Genomic DNA, 22,763 nt, shown 5'->3' with positions numbered 1-22,763 from the left:
AAAAATCCACTTGTCACTGTTAAGCATTTTAACCTCCTTATATCAGTTTAGCTACAGGTAGCAGGACCATCCAGCTACTGCAGGGGTGGCCAACCTCAGCCTGAGAAGGAGCCAGAATTTACCAACGTACATTGCCAGAGAGCTACAGTAATACGTCAGCAGCCCCCCATCAGCTCCTTCACCCACCCCCTGCTCCCAGCACCTCCCACCCACCAGCAGCCCCGCCGATCAGCACCTCCCCATCCCTGCCTGCACCTCCCAATCAGCTGTTTTGTGGCATTCAGGAGGCTCTAAGTGGGAGGAGCGAAGGCATTGCAGGCTGAGGGGAGGGGACGGGAAGGGGTGGAGTGGGGGCAGGGCCTGTAGCGGAGTCAGGAGTTGAGCAGTGAGCACCCCCCAGCACATTAGAAAGTTGGTGCCTGTAGCTCCACCCCTGGAGTCGGAACCTATACAAGGAGCCGCATATTAACTTCTGAAGAGCTGAATGTGGCTCTGGAGCCACAGGTTGGCCACCCCTGAGCTACTGCAATATGGTCTCAGAGCTACATGCTCTGAACATAAGAACGGCCATACTGGGTCAGACCAAAGGTCCATCTAACCCAATATCCTTTCTTCCGACAGTCGCCAATGCCAGGTGCCCCAGAGGGAACGGGCAGAAAAGGTAATCACCAAGTGATCCATGCCCTGTCACCCATTCCCAGCTTCTAGCAAACAGAGGCTAGGGACACCATCCCTGCCCATCAACCACTGATGGACCTATCCTCCATGAAGGCTCTTCTGAAGTTAGGTAATGTGTTTAGCTGAATGCCTGTTAGAGATAAAGAAGGTAAAAGAGTAGGAGTGCTCTATGGGCTAGGTGGCACAGTGGGTTAACCTACTAGCCTTACACATTCTGGGACCTGGATCCAAGCCCTATAGTACTTAGCTCATAAAACATTTCTTTTCTCCAGCCAATACTTTTAGCTCCTCACCTACATTGATCCAAAACTGAGCAAAGGCTCCACAGTAGCATATGAGGAGGTCCAAATGCAAAGAGAACTGCAATACTATATACTCACATATCTATATGTTGCTCCCCTAACCAGGGCTTGAAAGTCTATCAGATGCTCACTACAACGAAGAAGATGGGGAACAGTCACACCAACCTGGCTCAGGGATCCTCCCTCTCCCTTCCCCACTTCATTGGGTCTCTGTGCTCTGAAGTGGTAGTGAATAGGATTTGGGAGGATAGGCCACAGCAGGGTATTGAGGCGAGCACCACGGCAGGTGGCATACGCACATGTCAGAATCACCAGAGCTGGAGTCCTCTCCATGGCCCTCTGACTTCCAGCGCTTGAATCGGTCAATCAGCTCCATGAGGAATGAGGTTTTCTTGGTATAGCGTGTGATGAACTTGTGCTTTAGCAACTCTTTAGCAGTTGGCCTCTGTGGCAAATCAGGAAACAGAGAGTATGCTAAACATAGCAGTAGCCAAGATCTGCAAGAGCCATGACTAACACCCAAAAGCTTTCTGCCATGCCTGCTTTTTCATTTTGCAACCTGCTGCTAATTTCTCTCCAAGACTGTAGCACTAACATGTCCTTCTGCTGAGGATTTCTAGGCACCTTTGGACTCTGGAGTTCTATGTCCCAGACATTCCATTCTATCTGCAGCAAGAGGAAGGAAATTATACTTACAAATCTAGGGTCCTTGTTGAGACAGGCTTCCACAAATTCTTTGAAGGGCTTGCTGTGATGTCCCTCCAGTGTTGGAGGGTTGTTTTTGGGGATCAGAAAGAGCACCCGCATAGGATGCAGGTCAGAATTCGGGGGCTCTCCCTTTGCGAGTTCAATGGCTGTGATTCCAAGGGACCAGATATCTGCCTGAGAGAGGAGTGAGAAGAGTGACGTCAGAGGAGCGAGAAGTGCTATGCTATGCACTTGGCGGCTAGCAGAAGGTGCATGCAACATTCACTTCACTGAAGGGACCAGCCTCACATGAGGTCTATGGGGCATTTAGTCACAGGCTTCCCCAACAGACCCCAATCCCTCATATGATGAGACCTCTCTCTTGAGACAAGGCTCCAATCTTTATGTTCATCCTAGTGTTAACATAAGCATGTAGTATTACCTAAGTAATGCAGCAATAAAGTGTAAGAGCCCTTCATCTACCCCACCAACTCACCTTAAAGTCATAGGCAGACTGTTTGATGACCTCTGGTGCCATCCAGAAGGGAGTCCCAACAAATGTATTTCTTTTGATCTGGGTGTCCGTCAGCTGTCCAGCCACACCAAAGTCAGCCAGTTTCACATCCCCTTGTTCCGATAGCAGCACGTTGGCAGCTGTTCACACAAACAAGAGTAAGTCAAATGGTTCCTGAAACTCCTGTAACCAACAAGGAATCTAGTGGCTCAGGTTTTTGAGACAGAACTCCCAGCTTTGATTTCCAGATTCAGTATCTCAAGCAACTCGAAGCAGGTTCATGCATTTAGGGGAAGAAGGGGAACATTTATCTGGCAGCTCCATGACTAGTTTTGAAGGAATTCCTGGAGGCTAAAGGAGGCCCTACAGCACAGGGCCTCATGAAGAGTCACTGGAGACCCATCTTGAAACACCCTGAAAGGGCCTGATTTTCAGTGGGTGAGTGCTCAGCACTGGTTGAATATTAGGCCCATCTCAAGTTGGGCCCCAAGTCACTAGCCACTATGTTCTTTGAATATTCAATGCTCTCACCCTCTCTGCCCAGTCAGATACTCTTATTGAGGTCACCATATCCCTCCTGCCCCATGCCCCCACGACTGTTTGATCTCAAGCATGATGCAATGGAAGGAAAGTAGTCCAGCTAAGCTTTTGGGGGCAGGAACTTTGTCTCAGTACTGCATGGCATCTAGTATACTTGGATGCTGTAAGATGAGAAGCAGGAGGCAATAATGGCAGCAGCCCTTCTGTTTCTAGCATAGTTGTGCTCTTCTCATGCAGGCTTCAGAGCTCTCGGTAGGGCAGCTCCAGTCACACATACTGAAAAAGTTTCCAGCCACAACAATAGAGCCACACACAAGTCGTGTCCATAATGATCAGCACTCAGACTACTCAGGGTCTTACATACAGAAACAGAAGCTCCAACTCTAACCAACAACAGTCAGCAGGCAGTTGAGCAATTCTGCTATCTCCCCTTGTTCCATGTCCTCACCCAAATCACAGGTGCCAGACTGGTGCTGCTGACCCTCCACCCCACCCCAAGTCCTAGACATAGGCAGAAACTCATCCTCATCTGCAAGAATATGAGGTTTATGATCTCAGGAACAAAGTACTGATAGTAAACGTAGTGGATTACAAAGCAATTCTGGTTGTACCCTCAGTTTGCTTCTGTACGTTTGTCTAAGGGCTGGTGGGATCATCACTCAAGAACAAAGGGGCTGTGTTCTCCAAGCCTGACCTTTGATGTCCCTGTGAATCTTCCTCTCAGAGTGCAGGTAATCTAAGCCCTTGAGGATTTCTCGCAGGATAGTGGCAATGTAGGTCTCTTCCAAGGGTCCTGGCTTTAGCTAAACATGGAAGAAAAGTGGGGAGAGGAATGAATGAGAGTGTTTGGAGGGAAAAAAGGAAGGAACATAGGCATTAAATAGAAGTGAAGAGGTGAGAGAATGACAGAGGGAAAAATAAGTTGGAGGAGGGAGGGGAGATGATCTGAAATTTCCTACACAACTTTTATGACAGATATTCACACACCACTAGAGTGATTCCTAGCAGGTTCCACATTTCCTGACCTCCGTTTGTAACACAAAATCTCCTCCATAGCAGTGTCAGACACCTACTGGCAGACATGCCAATCAGGAAGTCTACTTCTGTGTTTTATACCCCCACCATTAAATATAAGAATCAAAATCAAGGTTTGCCACACTCATCTGCTTTAGGCTGGGAATACATTACACACACAGAAATATAAAGATCCAATCTGTCCAAGGCTCTGGGTGCATGCGTGCAAGCGCACAGCATTTCAGCTGGTGCAACAGCAAGAGAGGTGCTTCTGAGACAAAGTAGGATGACAAAATCCCACCCTAGCTGAGTTCTCAGCCTTTCCAATGTAGTAACTGAGGCCCTGACCCTGCAATGAACTCTGTGCAAATGGCCCCCTGAAGTCAGTTGGGTCCAACAGCATTGTTCTTATTGCAGGCTCAGGGCATCAGTTATTGCACTGGAAAGGCTGAGAACTCAAAGAATTCTCTGCTAAGGTGAGTGTCACGGTGTGACTGTCCCCTTTAAGAGGGAGCAGGGTCCAGTGCACCTCTGTCTGAATTGCTGCTGCCCAACTGGGCTTAAGAGAAGGCAACTGGTCTTTATAAAGAGGCAAACAGGATGTGCTAGGGGGAAGACAGAGTGAAGATGCAAAGACTTAGAAGGCTCCTGGAAGCTGCAGTAGAGTCTTAATACTTCAGGGCTATCCACTGCCCTCTCTCAACCCAGGCAGGTAAGGAGAGAAGCCTGAAAAGCTCTGGAAGAGACAGTCAGAGAGCAGACTTCAGGGGACAAGATTCCACCTAGGTAGGGCTGAGAAGGATGATATTGGGTCTGTGAGAACTTTATTTTGATTGGCACAGTTTATGATAATAAACCAGGGTATTAATGGAATTCCTGTACGGAGTTTTTAAGGAGTTCAAGAAAGGAAACTAAGGCAGAGTATGGTTGAGCCACACTTGCCCAGATAGGGGCGCTATAGGTCAGGCATGCCTTTTTATATAGAAGAACAAGATTTGACACTGGAATTCCATCACCCCACCCACTCTTCACAGATAGGCAGGGCAGGAACACCCCAAAGTTTAGATTCATTCTATTTAAACAATTGTGTATCACAGCTGGTATACAAACATCTGTTAAGTGTGACTGAGGACTGCCTGTGGAGTGTTTGAATCATCCCATTTTAGTTAGGACACACTAAAGGAGTTACCAACATGTGCAAGAAAAATGAGTTATCCCAGTCCTTCCATTGTCCCACTTATACATGCATTAGATCAATGGAGGTGCAGGGGTGTCACACAGCAAAGTTGAGACCCACATGTGTTCTGCATCTCTATTCTTTAGCGCAGAAGGGGGCAAACTATGGCCCAACAGCCACATCCGGCCTGTGGGACCGTCCTGCCCGGCCCTTGAGCTCCTGGCCGGGGAGGCTAGCCCTCCCCTACTGTCCCCCATCCCTCACTGTCCCCCCTCCCCCTCAGCCTCAGCTCGTCATGCAGGCAGCACGGCTGGTTCCTTCCGGGCAGCTCCTGCTGCTCTGAGCAGCATGGTAAAGGGGTGACGGCGGCAGTGGGGTTTGTATAAGGGGTAGGGAGTCCCGGGAGGCAGTCAGGGGACAGGGAGCAGGGGGCGGTTGGATGGGGCGGAGGTTTGGGGAGGGGGGGCGGTCAGGGGATGGGGAACGGGGCGGGGGTTGGATAAGGTGTGGGAGTCCTGGGGGCCGGTCAGGGGGCAGGGGTGTGGATATGGGACAGGGCAGTCTAGGGACAGGGAGGGTTGGTTAGGGAGTGGGAGTCCTGGGGGGCCTGTCAGGAGACAGGGAGCAGGGGGGTTGGATAGGTGGTGGGGTCGGGGGGGGGGAGCAGTTTGGGGCAGAGGGTCCTGGGAAGGAGCAGTCAGGGGACACGGAGCGGGGGGGTTGGATGGGTCAGAGGTTCTGAGGGGGGCAGTCAGGGGGCGGGAAGTGGGAGGGGACAAATAGGGGGTGGGGGCCAGGCTATCTGGGGGGCACAGCCTTCCCTACCCAGCCCTCCATACAGTTTCGCATCCCGATGTGGCCTTCTGGCCAAAAAGTTTGCCCACCCCTGCTTTAGCATCTGGTGTAGCATGGATATAGTCATTCTAACAGGACAAGCCAACACTGATTGTAGGTGACAGGTTATCTCAGAAATAGAGCAGCAGGGTGTGTTGTACAGTGGTGCTTAGATAGGTGGGTACAGACTTTCCAGAGGGTCATAGAGCAAATGATTTCTCCATCCTGGCATAAAACAGGCTTTGTAGCCAGCATGCCTGCTCTGCATTTTCTACTCCTTAGGCAAATGGCTCTGAATAAGACTTAGTAGGGCTAATAAAAACCAACTTTATGGTTGTTTCACAAACTAAGGTTCCAGCCTCTGGTTGTGGGCCACATGTGTCCATGTGTTAATAGATTAGGACTGACCAAGCTGCTTACCAAATCCAGTGCTGAGCCTCCACCCAAGTACTCCATGATTATCCACAGCTTGGTACTCTGCAAGAGAGGCAGGAAAACATGTTTGGGTGAGCACTGGGCAGTGTGTTAAGATTAAAACAAAAATCAAACCTCAATCGGGCCCTACCCCACCAGCCATGAAACTTGTGCACAGCTCTTCACTCAATAGACCAAACAGGCACTCAACCTCCACAGCCAGATTAGGACCAAGTCAGGCAAGCTTCCATTCATCCCTCATTGACACAGTACTGCTGCACGGAAATTAGACCCTGGGAGGAATCCCATCACATACTTCCCTTCCAACCTCTATTTTTTTCTAAGTGAATTTAGTGCTCAGTCTGGCACCTTGGAGACAGGCAGCAGCCATGCAATCTTCCCCATGTGCCTCTATCAATGTATCTCCAGCTGATCCTAGAAACAATCTCCCTAAGGAAGGGAGGGTAGTTTTTCAGTCCTTGGCCTCAGTAGAGGCTGCCAACAGGGATGGTGGTTGAGCAGCATCCACATTTTTTCACTAGACTATCAACTCATCTTAGATACGTCTCCAAACAGCCACCAGATAGTGGTGACTTCCAGTCACTAGTGGCAGCTGAGATAAAAAGCTGCCCCATTATCCCCATTATCGTTCCCCCAGCAGACCTAGTCTCCTACTCAACCCAACATTGTTTCTAAGTGTTACACTTGGTCTATTTCATTGTTCCCTCAATCTCCCCGTTCTCATGCACCCTGTGTTTCACTGACCTGTTGTATTCTGTGCAACCCCTAGAGTGGGAGCTCTCTGGGGTAGGGAGTGTTTTCTCTGTCATGTCTGTACAGTGTCTAGCACAACAGGGCCCTGATCCTTGACTGGGGTTCCTAAATGTTACAGTCATATACGTCAACAGTAAAAGCAATACCTTGCTGTTCATCCCTTACAGTATTACAGACTGGTTTAAGTGAGAAGCTGAATGAGTCTGGCAGCCTCAAACCATTTGAGCACCCAATCCCACTTGCAGGGTTCAGTGAGATTGACAGCCTTTGTTCAGACAGGCCAAGGTAACTGGCAGGTGTGCTGAGACAAGGGCTGGGCTGCCACTTCACACTGCCATGCAGGGAATTCATGCAGAGAAGAGTGGAGGCAGACTGGGCTCTACTTGAAGTAGTGCTTTCTGCAACTGCCATGGTAGCCTCTACAAGAAACCCAAGTTAGGGCCCCAAACCCTGAGAATAACCTGGCTCCCTTCCTCGGCGGTTCTGCACAACTCATAGCATTCCTGAAAGTGCCTGTTGAAGGAGCAACTCCCAGAAGGAAGGGAATGGGGATGGAAAAAAGATGGAGCATAGACTATCACAGAACTGTCAAATCAAAGTCTCAGACCTTCTGCTTGCTAAACACTCATACACAATGCCAGGGGAAAACCAGAGAGAAAAGCCAGACAGCAGTTTATGGGTACAGGCAACATATCTTCCAAAGCTGTATTGGAAGTGGCGATTCTCCTTTTTGGAGACAAAGTTTGGGTCCCCAGAGATGCAAAGGCAACATCACTGAGGACTCTAAAGCCAGAAAGAGAATCCTCTAGGTGAAGGTGGGTGGGAGCTACCTCCTTTATAGGAAATCTGTTTGGGGGCCTGTCTCTTTGATGGAGCATTCTCGTTCTAGCAGAGCCCCCACTTCTTTGGGTGAATTGTATATATGAAGATCATTACAGTGTGTTCTGCAACAGCCAAGATCCACAATAGGTCAGGTAAACACAATGGAAATTGCCATTACACCCTTCCCGCAGATATGATGTTCTTTGCTGACAGTGGAGCCCACCCCTGCTGGACATCCATCCTGCAGCTATTAGTCACAAACCCCAGCCTGCTTCCTGCTGTTCTAGGATACCATCCCCACCCACAGATTTGAGCTAGAGTACGAGGGAGGCTCTCCCCCGTAGAAGCTTTGACTACCTTCAGATAGGACCCATAGTAGCGGGTTATGTAGGGGCTGTCACACTGACTGAGCACAGTGATCTCCTGTTGGATGTCCTCAATTTCATCCTCCGCCTCCTCCAGGTCAATGATCTTGATGGCAACCACCTCCTTGGTGCGGTTGTCGATTCCTTTGTACACCTCACCGAACGAGCCTTTACCAATTCTCTCCAGCTTGGTGAACAGTTCTTCTGGGTCCACCCTGGAGTGCTAACCGAAAGGCAGAAACAAGGTGAAAGGGTCAAACCATAAGCCACCCACAGGGTTCTCTATTCTAAAACAGGGTTATTGTCACCACTACCCTTCTATGAGAGAGCTCATCTTATAAGGCATCCTCAAGGTCCATAATAGACCTCCAGATATATGACAAGAGGTCTTCCCGCACACAGACTTACCATGGTACCACCCCATGCCTGGGAGAAACGAAAAACGATCTTAGACCAGTGGTTCCAAAACTGTGGAGCATGCCCCCTAGGGGGCATGGGGAATGTTCTGAGGGGTGTAACGGGACCCAGCCAGCCCCAGGGGCAGGGAGGGAGCGCCAGCCAGCCCCTCTCTGCCCCAGCCCCACCCCCACCCGCGGCCCCTGACTGCAGCCCATCTGCAGCTCTACACCCGACCGCGGCCCCAGCTGCTGGCCCTCACTGTGGTCCAGCCCTGGTTCTGCTCCCAGCCCCGGTTCTGCTCCCAGCCCCACCCCCAGTCTTGGCCCCGCCCCACACTGTGGCCCCAGCCTTGCCCCCTTACCCCGTCCAGATCCCTCCCTCCCCCAACAAGCAGCACCCCCTCTCCCAGTCCCTGGGTGGGCATGGACAAGGGGGGGACGCGACCCTAAAAGTTTGGGGACCGCTACCTTAGCCCTCCAAGTGCATAGAAAGGGGTCTCTGAAAAAACTGTCAGCTCTTCGGGCGAGGGACTGTGTATTGCAAAGGATCTCTGTACAGTGCCTAGGACAATGGGGCCCTGACCTGACTGGCCTCTAAGCAGTACTAGACTAGAAGTGTTTAATAACAATGAAAGATTGTTTGCTGTATGCGTATAGAAATGTAGACTCTGGAGTGTCAGATCCAGCCTTCTGTTCCTACAGCTTAGTGAGCATGTTGTAACTGAGCCAAATGGTATCCCAAGACCAGGGCAAATAGAAATCCAGTGGGATATCCTCCCACCCCAAGTCTGCAGTGTTTTTTGCAGGGAGATTAAGAAAGAGGGGGATGTTTTCTCTCCCTTTTGCCCCTTCATTTTACTATCAGATTTCACCATAACACAAGGGCAGCTACTCAGACTTACTGATTACACCACCCCAGTGGAGTGCACCATTCTTTTGCTGTTGGCAAGGTAAGCACCACTCCATTCTGAAGGAAAGCAGCAAGGAAAAAAAAAAAGAAAAAAAAAAAAAAGCTACATCAAAAAAATAGCTGATCTGTTGCTGAGTATTTCTTCTGGACAAGCCTTTCAAATGAATGGTATGTCCAGATGTGACAAGCACATTCAGCCTCACTAAATAAGCACATTAACTGGGATGCTTCTAATGTGATGACCCACAGAGTAATATTGGCATTTACATGGTCATAATTAGGCCTCAGAGTTAATACTTCATTACTATGAATGTGGGTGGCTGGGAAGTCTGCATCACTCTTTGATGCCATTTCGTTCGGCCGAACTGCAGACTCAGAGGTATTGCATTGCTTTGCAGTGGTAAAAGGCTCTTTGTGATCAGAAGGGCTTTCTTAAAGGCAAGTCTAGGTTCTGGAAAATCCTGCGTGACTTGTGGGAAATAACCAAGCAATTACGATGTATGGGTTTTCACACCCATGGCTTCTCAGAACAAGCACATGATACATACTAACCTACAAACACCTCAGTGAGGGACCACTCCCTAGCTAAACTTTGAATTCAACTGAGATTTTATCTGAGGTCAGGACAGCTGCATTTTCCCATTTCCTCACCGGGTTCTTGCAGCTGGTCCTCAATGAGTGCCTCAGTTGAGGTTTAATAATTAAACCAATTGGGCATATTAAGAAGCCTTTGAACCGGGCACAGCAGATAAACAACCCTTCCCAACAATATTACATCTCCACACAGGGCAATAGACAAGGGCAGTCAGCAAACTCAGCTAGCTGAACAGGATTTTAATATGCTTTTTAATCTAAGATACCAAACATCCTCATGCAACCATGGCAACACCCAAACAGTGCTGCACTTTCAACAAATATATGTTGGAAATGGAGTCGGGGGGGGGGGGGGGGGTGAAGAAGTGCAGCATTGAGCAGTAGAGGTGAAACGAACTAGAGATACAAGCAAGGACTGGAGTGTGGGGTGGAGGAAGGAAGATGATCTAAGCTAGAGAACATGGGTGATAGGACAGCATGGCCACAGTCTTGATGAATGGTCAGATGTGCTGTCTGCAACCCACTGCACCTGCAGGATTCAGCTTACCCTTGCACCAGTAGGGATGGAGCAGACTATTAAGGATACTTGGCTCAGAAAGGGAAGTACTATCCACATGGCCCCCTGTGCAGACACTCCCAGGCCCTCCTGTCTGAAGAGTGATCAGCATTCATGGAGGGAGAGGGCAACATCCATATTGAACACTGCATCTTGAAAGAAAGAACACTATAAAAGGGACGGGGGGGGAGGGGGGAACGGGAACTGGGGAGTTTGATGTAGAGCCAGGACCAATACCTTCCTGTTCATCAAGTCTGATTGAAACAGGCGGGGGAGTGGGAGGGGGAAGATATGCAGTTAATATGCAGTTGGCTGCCCTCACATTGCTCACTCTGCCGGTGTTTTCTACCCCATCCCCATCCTGTGTCTGGCTGGCTGTTAGCTCATCAGGGCAGGGACCATCTACTACTGGTTGTTTAGTGCCTAGGACAATGGGTCCCATTCTTGGTTGGCCCTTATGCATATGAATAATAGTCATTAATGAAGTGACACTGGAGCAACCATTGCAGAATCTTGTTTGGGGACTGACAAGGGTATGTTGTGGGCTCAGTGATCTGATCCAGATCCCAGTCTCATTGTTAACAAAACAGGCGGGCGATATTTAGTTCTGGTTTTGTCTTGAGTTTCATGAGCACTGCAGAGACTGAAGTGGGCAGCAGGGGGCTAAGCTTCTGTAACAAAAACATAACACAGTTTAGAGTATTGCTGTATTGGCCAAAGGTGTGGGAGACTGCACAATTCCTAAAGGCAGGAATTGTGTCCCATCAAGTTACACAAAAGTCAGCACCTAGAATGGGAAACTCCAAAGTTCCCAGCTGCTTTAGTGCAGACCCAAGAACCACTCATACTTGTAGCAGACTACCCTTTGCCCAGGTCTGGGAGCGGCACATGCCTGCCTCAAGCCTTCTTTGTTTGAGGAGAGGACGACCAAATGAGACCACCAGGAGCTGATGAAAAGTTTCTCACATGTATTTCTGAACAGGTCAGTACAAGTCCCTCAGCTGCAGCAAAGCCATGACCTAGTGAGTTACTCTGCCAATGAGTGAAAATTCAAAGGCCAAATCCAGCAGTTACTCTGGACACTGACCTCCCACTGGAGACCAGGAGAGTTTGGCATGCAGACTGAATGCAGGAACAGGTCACTCATGCCTTCGCCCTACCTATACAGAACAGAAACAGGAATAACATTGTGACGGGTTCGGTCAGAGAGATCCCCTTGGGACTGTCACCTGATTTGCTGGAATTACCTCTCTGAGCCAGTTTTCCCTGCCAGCTTGGGACTTCAGAACCCTGCCTTGTTGAGCCAGATGTGCTTGCCTACTGCATCACAGACCCAGGTCTGATCCACGCCCCCAAAGCTGCAGACTTTAACCAAAAACTGCTCAGCAGGTCACCTATCTCCAGCACCCAGACACCCAGTTCCCAATGGGATCCAAACTCCAAATAAAATCTATTTTACTCTGTATAAAGCGCATACAGGGTAAACTCATAAATTGTTTGCCCTCTATAACACAGAGAGATAAAATCACTTTTGTTTAAGTATAAAAAAGTAGGATTTAAGTGGTTTCAAGTAATGACAGACAGAATAAAGTAATGACAGGTTTCAGAGTAGCAGCCGTGTTAGTCTGTATCCGCAAAAAGAAAAGGAGGATTTGTGGTACCTTAGAGACTAACAAATTTATTTGAGCATAAGCTTTCGTGAGCTACAGCTCACTTCATCGGATGCATCCGATGAAGTGAGCTGTAGCTCACGAAAGCTTATGCTCAAATAAATTTGTTAGTCTCTAAGGTGCCACAAGTCCTTCCTTTTTTTTTTTTTTTGGAGAATAAAGTAAGTCACCAAGCAAAATAAAGCAAAAACACACAAGTCTAAGCCTAATACATTAAGAAACTGAATATGGGTAAATCTCACCCTCAGAGATGTTCCAACAAGCTTCTTTCACAGACTAGACCTCTTCCTAGTCTGGGCCCAATCCTTTCCCCTGATACAGTCCTGGTTAGTTCCAGCAGACATCTCAGGTGAAAAACAGGGGTTCTCTCTGACTGGGACCATCCTTTGTTCTCGTCTACCCCCTTTTATAGCTTTGGCACAAGGTGGGAATCTTTTATCTCTCTGGATTCTGTTAGGATATAGATATTCAGGCCTGTCTGTAAAGGCCTATATTCTAAGAATTTAGGTGTATTCTTATCACTTGGCTAGTGATAGAGGTATAAAAGAAAGAATCAAAATCACTGTCTGCTGGTGTAAGGGCCTTCTCTTACTGTGACAGTCTGAGGCCCTGTTCTTAGGCTAAGGCCTTTGGCTAAGCAGCAGAGGCAGCCATAAGCTGGGAAGCAAACAGTCACATCCTCACATTCCAAACTAGTCACATTGAAATAAGGTGCTATTGGGCTGTTAGGCACTATCAGGACAGGATTGTATTCCTATCACCTCCAGAGAAAGGGAAGTGCCTAGAAAATGTAAAAGGAAACTTAGTTTGATAGCATCCTGTCTGCCAAGAACTCACTTATCAATAGCTGGGATGGGAAATCCTCACTTCTGTGTTGTCTTGTCATTGTAGTTCCCACTTTGCTATTGTTTGTCTGTATAATCTCTGTCTGGTTCTGTGATTGCTCCTGTCTGCTGTATAATTAATTTTGCTGGGTGTAAACTAATTAAGGTGGTGGGATATAATTGGTTACATAATCATGTTACAATATGTTAGGATTGGTTAGTTAAATTTCAGGAAAATGATTGGTTAAGGTATAGCTAAGCAGAACTCAAGTTTTACTATATAATCTGTCAATGAGGAAGTGACGGGGTGTGGGTGGGGGTGGGCATGTGGGTGTGTGAGATGGGAACAGGGAATGGGGGTAAGAAAATTGGAATCATGTTTTGCTAAAGGGGGAAATGGGAATGGGAGTAAGGAAGTTGGAATCATGTTTGGCTAAGGGTAGGAATGGGAACAGGGACACAGGTGTAAGGCTCTGTGGTAGAGCTGGGAAGGAGGATACTAAGGAAGGAAACTGGAATCATGCTTGCTGGAAGTTCACCCCAATAAACATCGAATTGTTTGCACCTTTGCACTTCGGGTATTGTTGCTCTCTGTTCATGTGAGAAGGACCAGGGAAGTAAGTGGGTGAAGGAATAAGCCCTCTAACAGATTCCCACCCCTCCTTCTAAATGGAAAAGCACCACATTGAAGATGATTCCACCATTCTTCCTGGGTTGGCTTACACAAACACAGAAAGGCTTGCAAGTAAACAGAGCCATTTACAATCAATTGTACTAGTCAATGGAAGCCATGAAGATTCTAAACCATCATCAATGGCCCACACTTTGCATAATTACAATAGTACCTCAAAGTCATACTTTTTATTTCTAGCTTCAGATACAAGAATGATACATATATACAAATAGGATGAACACACTCAGTAGATTATAAGCTTTGTAATGATACCTTACTAGAGACCTTTTGCATACGGCATATTCCAGTTACATCATATTTACCTTCATAAGCATATTTCCATAAAACATTATGAAGTGCAACGTCACAAACATAACTCAAGTACTGATAGTCCAGACATATCAATTCCGATATACGCTAATACTACCCAGTAGGAAAGCTCTACTGATTTGCAGCTACTGCTACCTCACAATATATGACAGGAACAGTAAGGGTCCATGCTCAGATTGCCTACAACAGAATTCTGTCCAGCCTGTGGCACAGTAACATAAGTGAAACTCAGCGAGATTACACCAGGTTAATGAAATATCTCTTCAGATGTCCCCTGTGTAATACTGTTCCATATCTGTACAGCACCTAACACAATGGGATCCTGGTTCATGACCAGCAACAAGTAATAGTGAGAGAGAAAAACTCTATTTGAAATGCCACATTACAACTTGCTGAGCCTTTGCACAGATGCTCTAGTTGGCTTGCAGGCAAGCTTCATGCACGTGCTCACACAGTGCTGAGAGACGGAGTGGAGAAAAATCTCAGCATCACCAATTTGAATGCCAACCGGTCTATATGCTGTTCTCAATGCTAAGAAATGAACTGTCCCATGCTTCACAAAGACAGCAGCCAAACACAGGTCAGGCTAACTTAACTATGGTGCATTACAAGAGCCCACCTGGAATCCTTCACCACAAGGCAACACAATCGAAGTGAGCAAAGACAGCTCAAATATAAATTCCTTAGCATCCATCCCACAGCTGCCAACCACGTTGAAATCTGGGATGGAGGGAGACAATGCTCTATGAGACTCTGTTGGGGGGAAGGGGAGAGAAAGAACATTTCATCCTGACTGCTTGAAATAGGAGAGAACATTCCATTCTGATCTCAAGGGAGAGGAGGACAATTATATCAAGGCAGCTCAGGGCAAAGAACAATTTATCGTGCCAGTTGAGGGGTGGGGGAGAAAGGCACTCTATTGTGACAGCTGTGGGGGAACTTTCCATCGTGACTGAAGTAGCTATGTTTTAAACAAAGCAAATCACTGCAGACGTCAGGAATTAAGAAAAGCGGCATTTTAAGAGCCAACTTGGCCGCAATCCCAAGCTTTTCACTGTGAGAAACCCAGGCTTGGCAGCTCTATTGGGTCTTGCTGCTGAGGTGAAAAGTTGTAGATGTGACACCTTTAAGCTCTGGGAGTGGGCTGGAGAAGGGAAAGTCCCCGCTTTGAACAGGCTCTAAGTACAGATGAGCATATTTGGCAGACACAGAAACCAAAACTTTTCATATCCAACCAAGAGCCTCAATACCAGGCAAAGCCCTGCTTTGCTGCAGTTCAACTGGCCCTCTAAACAGATCTGCCTACAGCATCACCTGCTGGAGTCATGCTCCAGGCTGATGTGAAGGAACCCAAAGGTGCTTATATACAATGAGAGAAGTCAGAGTTCTCAATCTGGGGCAGACGCATATACAAGAATTGGGGGGCACAGCATCTCTACCCTTTCCACGTTTCTATCCTGGGCCCTCTTCCCATTTAGCAAACAATGGGAATCACAGATTTAAGCCAGGAGTTAAGACTTCCTCATCTATGCCACAACAATTTAGAAAATAAACACTGCTGATGCCACACCCTACAGCACGAGGGCGAGTGGTTGCAGAACTCCAGGCTCCCCAGAGATTAACACCAGTGTATTTTAATTGTGTACAGTCCTTGGGCTCAGGTACTCTCTAACCACGAGGGCAAATATTCAGGGTTTCTCTATGCCACAGCTGGAGGAGGGAATCAAGTTTAAGGGAGTGCAGCAATACCTTGTGTAACATATTAACCTTTCAATTCTCGAATGGAAATCAGTGCTTTTGCAGCAGACCAGAGGTATTGTATGTGGAGATGTTTAAAAGCCACTTGTCAGTATCATTTTAGTGCAGTTTTTCCATTGTCTGCTGATTCACAGAGGGAGGGTCTCACTGATTTTTACAGTCCAGCTAAATAGGGCAATTCCTATTATAAAAATACTTTGCATTTTTATAACCTTCTATCCGAGTGCTTTCCAGACACTAGTTCTCATAACAGCTATCAGATAGTGACGTATTACTGAGGCACAATCTCTTAAGACTTTTACAAGGTCACATAGGAAGCCTGCAGCAGAAGTGGGAGTAAACCCAGATCTGAGCTTCAGCCACAAGTTATTACTTGCATTACAACAGGGCCTGGAGGCCCCACCAGAGAATGGGGCCCATTGTGGGGGTCCTGTACAAACTCAGTGAGTGCCCTCCCTTGAAGATATTACAATCTAAATAGACAGGACAGACAATGGACAGAAGGGGACAGAGGCACAGAGATGGGAGTTGAATTGCTCAGCATCACATAGAAGGTCCGAGACAGACCAGGGAATAGAACCTGAGTCCCAACCCAGTGCCCTATTTGCTGGAACACCCTGCCTCTCTCAAGTCTATCCTTAGTCTTCAGTCAGCTCTTGACATCAACAAGCCAATCTCTGAACATGGGTGGACATTCTTTACTTAACAAATTCTTGCTGGCCCTCTACAGACCCCTACTTATGTAGAGCATTGGTTCACAGTCTGGGGTTATGAGCAGCTCTGGGGGTTGCTTTCTTGATGACTAGGTGGAAGGGGAGTCCCGAACACTCTTTAATTTGTTAAGCATTGGAACAAATTGCCTACAGAGATTATAGCACCTGTCATTGGAGGTTTTAAAGAACAGGTTAGACACACACCTACCAGTAATGGTTTAGTTATTCAATAGTCCTGCCTTGAGTGCAAGGGACTGGACTTGATGATCTATTAAGGTCCTTTCCAGTCCTACACTTCTACGATTCTGTTGGAACATTGGGTCATGGTATGGAAAAGGCTGAGAAACCCTGATGCAGACTATAATAATGAAAAGATTAGGCATAATTTATACTGGCAACTTTGGACCCAGTATTCACAGATACAATCTTGCAGCAACTAAATCCAGCCAAACAACCCCACCAGTTTCTCTTGCTATTTGTGATCCAAGTCAAAATTACTCTTCTTGCTTCTGATTAACTTCCTTCAGCCTTAGTCCACTACCCCTTCATCTAGTGCAAGCTTCCTACCTGTCCCTACACATTGATGCGGGAGCCTTCACCTTCGCAGCGCCTGCATCTAACAGCCTCATCAATTCATCTGCTGCATGCTTACATATAAGACACATTTCACATGAGAATGGCCAAACTGGATCAGAAAACGGTCTATCTAACCCATTATCCTATCTCTAACAGTAGCCAGTGCCAGGTGCCTTCAGAGGGAATTAATAGAATAGGGCAATTTCAAGTAATCCATCCCGTTGTCCACTCCCAGATACTGACAGTTAGAGGCTTAGGAACACCCAGATCATGGCGTTGTGTCCCTCACCATCTTGGCTAAAACCCATTGACAGATGCATCCTCCATGATTGTATCTAATTATTTTTTTAACCAAATTATACTTTTGACCTTTACCATATCCCCTGGCAATGAGTTCCACAGGCTGACAGTGTGTTGTGTGAAGAAGTACTTCCTTTTGTTTGTTTTAAAATATTAATTTCATTGGATGACTCCTGGTTCTTGTGTTATGTGAAGGGGCAAATAACACTTCCTTATTAACTTTCTCCACATCATTCATTATTTTATAGACCGCTCTCAGGGCAGAAAGGGTGGGGGAGTAGCACTGTATGTAAGGGAGCAGTATGACTGCTCAGAGCTCCGGTACGAAACTGCAGAAAAACCTGAGTGTCTCTGGATTAAGTTTAGAAGTGTGTGCAACAGGAGTGCTGTAGTGGTGGGAGTCTGCTATAGACCGCCGGACCAGGGGGATGAGGTAGATGAGGCTTTCTTCCGGCAGCTCATGGAAGCTACTAGATCGCATGCCCTGATTCTCATGGGTGACTTTAATTTTCCTGATATCTGCTGGGAGAGCAATACAGCGGTGCATAGACAATCCAGGAAGTTTTTGGAAAGCGTAGGGGACAATTTCCTGGCGCAAGTGCTAGAGGAGCCAACTGGGGGGGCGCTTTTCTTGACCTGCTGCTCACAAACCGGGTAGAATTAGTGGGGGAAGCAAAAGTGGATGGGAATCTGGGAGGCAGTGACCATGAGTTGGTTGAGTTCAGGATCCTGACGCAGGGAAGAAAGGTAAGCAGCAGGATACGAACCCTGGACTTCAGGAAAGCAGACTTCGACTCCCTCAGGGAACAGATAGCCAGGATCCCCTGGGGGACTAACTTGAAGGGGAAAGGAGTCCAGGAGAGCTGGCTGTATTTCAAGGAATCCCTGTTGAGGTTACAGAGACAAACCATCCCGATGAGTCGAAAGAATAGTAAATATGGCAGGCGACCAGCTTGGCTTAATGGTGAAATCCTAGCGGATCTTAAACATAAAAAAGAGGCTTACAAGAAGTGGAAGATTGGACATATGACCAGGGAAGAGTATAAAAATATTGCTCGGGCATGTAGGAATGATATCAGGAGGGCCAAATCGCACCTGGAGCTGCAGCTAGCCAGAGATGTCAAGAGTAACAAGAAGGGTTTCTTCAGGTATGTTGGCAACAAGAAGAAAGCCAAGGAAAGTGTGGGCCCCTTACTGAATGAGGGAGGCAACCTAGTGACAGAGGATGTGGAAAAAGCTAATGTACTCAATGCTTTTTTTGCCTCTGTTTTCACTAACAAGGTCAGCTCCCAGACTGCTGCGCTGGGCATCGCAAAATGGGGAAGAGATGGCCAGCCCTCTGTGGAGATAGAGGTGGTTAGGGACTATTTAGAAAAGCTGGACGTGCACAAGTCCATGGGGCCGGACGAGTTGCATCCGAGAGTGCTGAAGGAATTGGCGGCTGTGATTGCAGAGCCATTGGCCATTATCTTTGAAAACTCGTGGCAAACGGGGGAAGTCACGGATGACTGGAAAAAGGCTAATGTAGTGCCAATCTTTAAAAAAGGGAAGGAGGATGATCCTGGGAACTACAGGCCAGTCAGCCTCACCTCAGTCCCTGGAAAAATCATGGAGCAGGTCCTCAAAGAATCAATCCTGAAGCACTTGCATGAGAGGAAAGTGATCAGAAACAGCCAGCATGGATTCACCAAGGGAAGGTCATGCCTGACTAATCTAATCGCCTTTTATGATGAGATTACTGGTTCTGTGGATGAAGGGAAAGCAGTGGATGTATTGTTTCTTGACTTTAGCAAAGCTTTTGACATGGTCTCCCACAGTATTCTCGTCAGCAAGTTAAGGAAGTATGGGCTGGAAGAGTGCACTATAAGGTGGGTAGAAAGCTGGCTAGATTGTCGGGCTCAACGGGTAGTTATCAATGGTTCCATGTCTAGTTGGCAGCCGGTATCAAGTGGAGTGCCCCAAGGGTCGGTCCTGGGGCTGGTTTTGTTCAATATCTTCATAAATGATCTGGAGGATGGTGTGGATTGCACTCTCAGCAAATTTGCGGATGATACTAAACTGGGAGGAGTGGTAGATACGCTGGAGGGGAGGGATAGGATACAGAAGGACCTAGACAAATTGGAGGATTGGGCCAAAAGAAATCTGATGAGGTTCAATAAGGATAAGTGCAGGGTCCTGCACTTAGGACGGAAGAACCCAATGCACAGCTACAGACTAGGGACCGAATGGCTAGGCAGCAGTTCTGCGGAAAAGGACCTAGGGGTGACAGTGGACGAGAAGCTGGATATGAGTCAGCAGTGTGCCCTTGTTGCCAAGAAGGCCAATGGCATTTTGGGATGTATAAGTAGGGGCATAGCGAGCAGATAGAGGGACGTGATCGTTCCCCTCTATTCGACATTGGTGAGGCCTCATCTGGAGTACTGTGTCCAGTTTTGGGCCCCACACTTCAAGAAGGATGTGGATAAATTGGAGAGAGTCCAGCGAAGGGCAACAAAAATGATTAGGGGTCTGGAACACATGACTTATGAGGAGAGGCTGAGGGAGCTGGGATTGTTTAGCCTGCAGAAGAGAAGAATGAGGGGGGATTTGATAGCTGCTTTCAACTACCTGAAAGGGGGTTCCAAAGAGGATGGCTCTAGACTGTTCTCAATGGTAGCAGATGACAGAACGAGGAATAATGGTCTCAAGTTGCAGTGGGGGAGGTTTAGATTGGATATTAGGAAAAACTTTTTCACTAAGAGGGTGGTGAAACACTGGAATGCGTTACCTAGGGAGGTGGTAGAATCTCCTTCCTTAAAGGTTTTTAAGGTCAGGCTTGACAAAGCCCTGGCTGGGATGATTTAACTGGGATTTGGTCCTGCTTCGAGCAGGTGGTTGGACTAGATGACCTTCTGGGGTCCCTTCCAACCCTTATATTCTATGATTCTCATATCCCCCCCTTAGTCATCTCTTTTCTAAGCTGAACAGTCCCAGTCTTTTTAATCTCTCCTCATACGGAAGCTGTTCCATACCCTTAATCATTCTTGTTGCCTCTCTCTGTACCTTTTCCAATTCTAATATGTTTTTTGATTACTAGAACTGCATGCAGTATTTAAGGTGTGGGCATACCATAGATTTACATAGTAGCATTATGATACTTTGTCTTATTATCAATCCCTTTCCTAATGGTTCCTAATATGGTTAGCTTTTTTGACTGCCACTGTACATTGACTGAATGTTTTCAGAGAACTATCCATGACTCCAAGATCTTTTTAAGTGGTGACAGCTAATTTAGAACCCATCATTTTGTATGTATAATTTAGTGTCAAACAGAACAGCCTCTCATCCATCTCCAAAGTTACAGGCTCCATCTACTTAGTACAGGATGCCCACTGTGGATGTTACTGATGTACATATAGTCTATTATACTAGGAGGCAGTCATTCTATAACTCAGACTTTGTGGGTCTGTCCCATTTCTTATTCTGCTTCCCCTCAAATGCTGCGAGAGAAAAATACTCGCTACTTCCCTAAGGAGGACACAGTTATATTTAGGGAGGTACTGTATCTATGCCAGTCTCATGCTTCCTGCCTCCATGTTCTTGCAGTGTCAAAGTCTGATATCATCAGGGAGCATGACAGCAATCACTTAGATAAGAAGAGCACAGCTGAGAACACACTCAGGACATTCCCAGTTTGGTAAATAACGGTACAGTTCTTAAAAGATTTTGCTTTAAGGATTTTTATAATGTTTCACAAACAAATTCTTATCACCTACCTCGTTAGCAAAATCCCTCAGATGAGCCATGGCACAAGGATGCTAAGACATCCACTTCTGTAAAACCGGATGTCTGGGGTCCTGTAGCACAGGGATGGAGCAGCGCTATTTCAGCCACCAAACAGCTGTGATGGGCAAGAAGACAGCTGCTATACTCGGAACTCCTGGAGTCTAGCTTGCTCCCCAAAATGCTACCTCCTCCTTTATCTACTACTTCAGGGTGATCTTCCCAACCCATTCCCAAAAGCACCAACCCCTTCTCTTATCAGCAAAACAGCCCTGGATGTTTCAAAGACATGAGAAACTTGGTTTAAACAGGAAGGAACAGTGCCAATGTCCTTAACGCCCCCTACCACCTCCACTTCCGATGCTGCTCTGCAAGAGTCCTGCACTGGCCCCCTCTCCCTAGTGCCAAGCCTTCCCCCCTTCCCCTAATAGCCTGCCCAGCCTGGACCCATCTCCCCAGCCTGCCCTGACCCGTCCCCTCAGGCCAGCCTGCCCTGACACCCCTCCCCAGGACCCTGCGTGCCCCCTCCCCCTCACAGTCTGCCCTGACACCCCTCCCCAGGGCCCAGCGTGCCCCCTTCCCCTCACAGCCTGCCTCGACACCCCTCCCCAGGGCCCAGCGTGCCCCCTTCCCCTCACAGCCTGCCTCGACACCCCTTGGCCCAGCCTGCCCCCTCCCGCTCATACCCTCCCCTGACGCCCCTCCCCTCCAGTGCCCAGCCTGCCCGCCCCGCCTTGCCCGTGCCCAGCGCCCTGCGGCCAGGCGGGGCTGCCCCAGCCCAGGCTGCCGACAGCCCCACCTGACAGCGGCCCGAGGCCCCGCGCTCAGAACCCCCCCCACAGGGACTCCATGGCGAGCTCTCGTCCCGCGCGCAGCCGGTTTCTATGGGAGCTACCCTGCCCGGGACACCCAACTCAGCAGCAGCGGCGGGGGGAGACGCAACAACACCGAAAGGGCAGGCACGCCGCACAGCCTCCTGGGACGTGCAGTTCTCTCTCGGCCGCCCGCCAGGGCGGAGTCAGGCTACAGACTATAATACCCGGCAGGCAAAAGGGAGCGATGGGCGAGGGACGGGAGAGAATGGAGGCTTCTGGGACTTGTAGTTCGTTAGCCCTCCTGCTCTGCGAGAGTGCGGCGGCCTCTGGGGGAAGCGAGGACTACAGCCCCCAGCAGGGGGGAGGCCTGCCTGCCTTCCTTGTTTCCCAGACTTGAGTAATGCCCTCACACCTTTGCTGGTTTAACAGCAGGGGTAGGCAAACTTTTTGGCTCGAGGGCCACATCTGAGTGGGGAAATTGCATGCAGGGCCATGAATGTAGGGTTGGAGCAGGGGGCTGGGGTGAAGGAGGGAGTGCAGGATGTGGGAGGGGGTGTGCTGTGCAGGAAGGGGCTGAGGACAGGGGGTGTGGAGTGCGGGAGGGGGTGCAGGGTACAGCAGGGGGCTCAGGGCAGAAGGTTGGGGTGTGGGAGGGGTGTGGCGGGGGTTAAGGTGCAGAGTGTGGGCACCAGGGTGGCAGCAGTACGCAGCGGGGCTAAGACAGGTTCCCGACCTGCCTTGGCCCCGTGCCGCACCACTCCTG

The 22,763-nt window shown here is 48.3% G+C and overlaps 1 protein-coding gene across 4 annotated transcripts in view; it reads right to left on the bottom strand.

Moving 5' to 3' along the window:
- STK25 (serine/threonine kinase 25) overlaps positions 1 to 22,126 on the bottom strand; it is a 31,377-nt gene extending 9,251 nt beyond the window's left edge. Inside the window, exons 1-8 of one of the 4 annotated variants that reach the window (XM_048863575.2) lie at positions 21,985 to 22,126; positions 21,179 to 21,259; positions 8,114 to 8,344; positions 6,167 to 6,223; positions 3,416 to 3,524; positions 2,164 to 2,321; positions 1,677 to 1,862; positions 1,280 to 1,425 (exon numbers count right to left, since the gene is read on the bottom strand). In XM_048863575.2, the coding sequence (XP_048719532.1) occupies positions 1,280 to 1,425; positions 1,677 to 1,862; positions 2,164 to 2,321; positions 3,416 to 3,524; positions 6,167 to 6,223; positions 8,114 to 8,344; positions 21,179 to 21,208 (917 nt within the window). In that variant the 5' untranslated portion in view covers positions 21,209 to 21,259; positions 21,985 to 22,126. Of the gene's footprint in view, positions 1 to 1,279; positions 1,426 to 1,676; positions 1,863 to 2,163; positions 2,322 to 3,415; positions 3,525 to 6,166; positions 6,224 to 8,113; positions 8,345 to 21,178; positions 21,582 to 21,984 lie in introns of those variants that run through there. The other 3 variants (XM_048863574.2, XM_048863573.2, XM_048863572.2) reach the window with 3 other exon arrangements.
- Between the last annotated feature and the right edge of the window lie 637 nt (positions 22,127 to 22,763).

This window comes from Caretta caretta, chromosome 9, assembly GCF_965140235.1.
Source record: "Caretta caretta isolate rCarCar2 chromosome 9, rCarCar1.hap1, whole genome shotgun sequence".
Classification (NCBI taxonomy): Eukaryota; Metazoa; Chordata; order Testudines; family Cheloniidae; genus Caretta; species Caretta caretta.
Note: the sequence above shows the minus strand (reverse complement) of the source record. Positions and strands in the feature narration are given on the sequence as shown.